Below are 5,004 nucleotides of genomic sequence, written 5' to 3'. Positions count from 1 at the left end.
GAAGAGATTACTTAAGAATCACAGCCAGTTATTCTGGGTCAAATTATTAGAATCAAAGAATTAGACAATTGTTCATCATTCTGGTCATGCTACCAAGAAGACGGAATTCTCTAGATTCATTATAAAAGCCAGCCATGAACTGTCAGCCAGCTATGACAGCGTTACACCAGACAAGATAAATACTTTGCACTTTTGTATAAATAGCACGAGGTTTACTGAACTGTCTAAGGATTGTTAGGCCGCTGTCTCGGTCCTTCTGGGTTGCTATAACAAAACTGAATCACAGACTTAAAAACAATGGAAATGGATTTCCACAGCGTGGTCATGCAGGGTCCTTTCTGGTCACACATTTCTTTCTGTATCCTCACACGAAGGGAGGGCTCAGGAGATCTGTGTGTCTCTTACATATAAAAGCACTCAACTCACTGAGGAGGCTCCATCCTCATAACTCCAACGCCTCACAAAAGCTCCGCCTATGGATGCCATAAACATGGGAATCAGGGTTTCATCATATGAAATTTCTGGGGGACACAAAGGCTGAGACCATAGCAGATTCAAAGGTGAACTGGCTCATCCTTCTCCAGGGGCTGTCGTCACCCACACTCCACTGCATCCTCATTTCCTGCATCACCTTGCACCCATTTCATGCATTCCATCACTCTGGGTTTCCCAAGTCCAGGTCAGTCAAGTGTCAACTCCATCTCATATTCAGCTTTTTCAGTGTTTCCCTCTCCCCTGCTGAGGCCCAGGGGACTGACCAGGAAATGCAGATGTGTCCATTTCTGCAAGGTTCCTTCTCTCTTCCTCTCTGGATCGTCATTCCTCAGGCCATGTTGAAACAGGGTAGATGGTAACAAGATGGGAAAGTTCTGCCATCACTGACTTACATGCTGCTGTTGTAGCCTTTTCTTGGTCCAGATGGACTGATCCGAAATTCCCCCTGACTGACAAGTGTTTCCCTTGAGGGGTATCCTTGTGATTTTCCAGGACATTCACAAGTTAGGGATCAGCTTTTAATTCATGCATGTTTCCCCTCTCCTGGTCATCCCCATGCACCAGCCCCAAGCATGCTGCATCCTGCGTCAGACATACACATCTGTGTCTCTTTCCTGTCTTGCATACAGGGTCGTCACTGCCATCTTCCTAAATTCCATATATGTGTTAGCTGATTCAAATGAATTCTTTTAATGGCTGAGTAATACTCCATTGTGTATATGTAGCTTCTTATCCATTCATCTGATGGACATCTAGGTTGTTTCATGTCTGGCTATGCTATGAACCTTTTTCTGGTGGTGCCCAGATGGATTGCTGATTCTAAAATTCCTCTCCAGCATTTATTGCTTGCAGATTTTGGATCGAGCCATTCACAAGTTATTGTGGTTTTGATTTGCATTTCTCTAATAATGAGTGATGTTGAGCATCTTTCATATTTCTTTTTTAATCAGGGGAAATGTTCTGGAACCCACAGCTCCCCACCTGCAGTAGTCACGACAGCCTATCTGTTTCCCTCACTCTGCAAGCACCATCGTGAGAAAATTAAGTAGCCCACAGTCAGATGCCTACTAGCTGACCCGCAGGAAACCCATGTATCATAAACACTCTGAACAATTGAATGGCAGAAATAGTGGTGTGCATCTGTCCCCCGCCTGAGGCCTCTGGATAGCTGTCCAACTGGTCATATAGACACCAAGTAGACAGAACGCTGGATTCAAAAACACATTTATCTGAGAAGTGAGATGCCATTCTCTCTTCCTTTTAGAGTAACTATCCTTGTCATTAATTATTTGGCCTTACAAATATGGGCTTGTAGGTCCCTGAATTATAAAATTCTCCAAATAGACTGAATCTCTACTGAGTCTGGAGCAATGTGACTGGATTAGGGTTGCTCAGCTTATTCAACCACCTCCAAACAACCTGGGATGAGGGCCAATCTCTTGACTGGCTCTCCTAAGAAGTCAGTGACATTGCTGGGCTGGTGTTGCAGCATCTTTAGGCCGTTAGCAGTAATTTCTAATAAACAGAAAATGGGAAATAAGAAGGTAGAAGGGAAAGGGGGATGAATAAGAGAGAAGGAAGAGAAAGAAGGAAGGAAAGCAGGAAAGGGAAAGTGAGTCAAGGACTTGGGTAGTGAAGGATGAAATGCTGTTAGAACACTTTATTTTTAAGGACCCAAATATATATGCTTTTTTAAATATCCTAAGAGTACTCCAATCTGCCATTTTCTGTCCCTGAACAAGTCTCTGGCGTCCTGAATTCCGTCTTGTTTTTCTCACAGGCTGTGTCCCGTCCGCTGGCCCACCACTCAGGGGAACGATGGCCGCAGAGTCCACAGCCACTGCCGCCATCACCGCGGAGCTGGTTTCCACCGACAAAATTGAAGAAGATGCCCCTGCTCCTTCCACTTCTGCAGATAAAGTGGAGAGTCTGGATGTGGATAGTGAAGCTAAGAAACTATTGGGATTAGGACAGAAACATCTGGTAATGGGTGATATTCCTGCAGCTGTCAATGCCTTCCAGGAAGCAGCTAGTCTTTTAGGTAAGAAGTATGGAGAGACAGCTAATGAATGTGGAGAAGCCTTCTTTTTTTATGGGAAATCGCTTTTGGAGTTGGCAAGAATGGAGAATGGTGTATTGGGAAATGCCCTGGAAGGTGTGCATGTGGAAGAGGAGGAAGGAGAAAAAACAGAAGAAGAATCTCTGGTAGAAAATAATGATAACATAGATGAGGAAGCAAGGGAAGAGTTGAGAGAACAGGTTTATGACGCCATGGGAGAAAAAGAAGCCCAAAAAACAGAAGACAAGTCTCTGGTAAAGCCTGAAATGGATAAAGAACAGGAAACTGAAATGGAGAAGGGTGCAAGAGAAGATATGGATATTGGTGAGCCTGCAGAGGAACTACAGGAGAAAGTTAAATCAGCTCCAGATCAGTTAACTGAAACCACTGAAGAGGGAAAAGGAGCAGCGGCACCAGAAGGATTGAGTGAAGCTGAAGTCATTTCTAAGAAGCCAGATCAGGAAATACCGGGTGCTGAGGAAGGAAAATCAGTTTCTGAAACTGACGTCCAAGAAGAGTGCAGAGAAAAAGGGGGTCAGGGAGAAGTAATTGTGAGCATAGAGGAGAAACCAAAAGAAGCTTTGAAAGAACAACCTGTTGTGACTCTAGAAAAGCAGGGCACTCCAGTGGAGATAGAAGCAGTCAAGCCAGTGGATATGGGTGGGGATGAGCCAAAGGAGCAGGTAGCTGCCTCTGAAAGTGAACCAGGAAAGGCCATTCTTGAGCAGTTGGTAGGGCAAGAATTGCCTTCTGCTGAAGAGTCACCGGAGGTGACAACACAGGCTGCAGATGCCTCAGCTGCAGAAGCCGGATCAGAAGTCTCTGAGAAGCCTGGCGGGCAGGACACAGTTCTGCCTCAGGATGGTGCAGTCAATGGACTGTCAGCTGCAGGGGATCACGCCTCCACTAAACTGCAGACTACTGCAGAAGGACTGATAGGAACAAAAGATGGCTCAGGACTAGAGAAGGTCAGGGCAGAGTTGGTTCCTAGCCAGGAGACTAAGCTGGCTGTAGAAGAGTCTGAGGCAGCCGGAGATGGGGTGGAGACTGAGGTGCCCCAGGGGGCTACTGAGCACTCCTCTGAAGACAAAGTTAAGATAGCTGCTAATGAAGAAGCACAAGACAAAGAAGAACAGATGAAAGAGGGTGAAGAAACCGAGGGCTCAGAAGAGGAGGATAAAGAAAATGACAAGGCTGAAGAAACACTAAATGATTCAGCTCTTGAAAACAAGTCCCTTCAAGAAAATGAAGAGGAGGAGATTGGGAACCTAGAGCTTGCCTGGGATATGCTGGATTTAGCAAAGATCATTTTTAAAAGGCAAGACACGAAGGAGGCTCAGCTTTATGCTGCACAGGCACATCTTAAACTTGGAGAAGTTAGTGTTGAATCTGAGAATTACCTCCAAGCTGTGGAGGAGTTCCAGACTTGCCTAAACCTGCAGGAACAGTATCTGGAAGCCCATGATCGGCTCCTTGCAGAGACTCACTACCAGCTGGGCTTGGCCTACGGGTACAACTCTCAGTATGATGAAGCAGTGGCTCAGTTCAGCAGATCTGTTGAAGTTATTGAGAAGAGAATGGCTGTACTAAATGAGCAGATGAAGGAGGCTGAAGGATCACCTTCTGAATATGAGAAAGAAATTGAGGAGCTGAAGGAGCTGCTCCCTGAAATTAGAGAGAAGATAGAAGATGCAAAGGAGTCCCAGCATAGTGGGAATGTAGCTGAACTGGCTCTGAAAGCAACTCTGGTGGAGAGCTCTACTTCAGGTTTCACTCCTAGTGGCGGAAGCTCTTCAGTTTCCATGATTGCCAGTAGAAAGCCAACAGATGGTGCTTCCTCATCAAATTGTGTTACTGATATTTCCCACCTTGTCAGAAAGAAGAGGAAACCAGAGGAAGAGAGCCCCCGGAAAGATGATGCAAAGAAAGCCAAACAAGAGCCGGAGGTGAATGGAGGCAGTGGGGACACTATTTCCAGTGGAACCGAAGTTTCCGAAAACATGGAGGAGGAGGCTGAGAATAAAGCTGAAAGCCGGGCAGCAGTGGAGGGGACAGTGGAGGCCGGAGCTACAGTTGAAAGCACTGCATGTTAAGAGAGGGAGCAGAGCCTTCCTCCTAATGGAAAGTGTTTTTGTATATAATGTATTTTTTCACTTTTCGGGGATTCTTTTTGTATAACTTCAATAAAGATTGTAAGCAAAAAATAAAAAATAAATAAAAAATAAATATCCTAAGAGTGAATATCTCATATTCCCTTTTATTTTCATTTTCTCTTCTCTTTTTTTCTGGAATTGTCCTTTATATTAGGAGTATTCTTATGTTGTTACTAAAGGTCATTGTTCTAGAGATGAACAAAGCTTGGCAACTCTTCAGGGCAGAATCCAGCCAAATTATTTTTTTTTAGGCAAAGACACCTTCACCCACATACAGGAACACTGTCCCACAAAACC

General features: G+C 44.9%; 1 protein-coding gene across 1 annotated transcript; it reads left to right on the top strand.

The window, feature by feature from the left end:
* Window positions 1-2,209: 2,209 nt before the first annotated feature.
* LOC114109594 (nuclear autoantigenic sperm protein) lies at window positions 2,210-4,795 on the top strand. The gene has a single exon (XM_042236763.2). The coding sequence runs from the start codon at window positions 2,314-2,316 to the stop codon at window positions 4,645-4,647; it is 2,334 nt and encodes a 777-aa protein (XP_042092697.1). The 5' UTR covers window positions 2,210-2,313; the 3' UTR covers window positions 4,648-4,795.
* Window positions 4,796-5,004: the final 209 nt, after the last annotated feature.

Source organism: Ovis aries, chromosome 20 (genome assembly GCF_016772045.2).
Source record: "Ovis aries strain OAR_USU_Benz2616 breed Rambouillet chromosome 20, ARS-UI_Ramb_v3.0, whole genome shotgun sequence".
Taxonomy (NCBI): Eukaryota; Metazoa; Chordata; class Mammalia; order Artiodactyla; family Bovidae; genus Ovis; species Ovis aries.
This window is presented reverse-complemented; position numbering and strand designations above follow the sequence as displayed.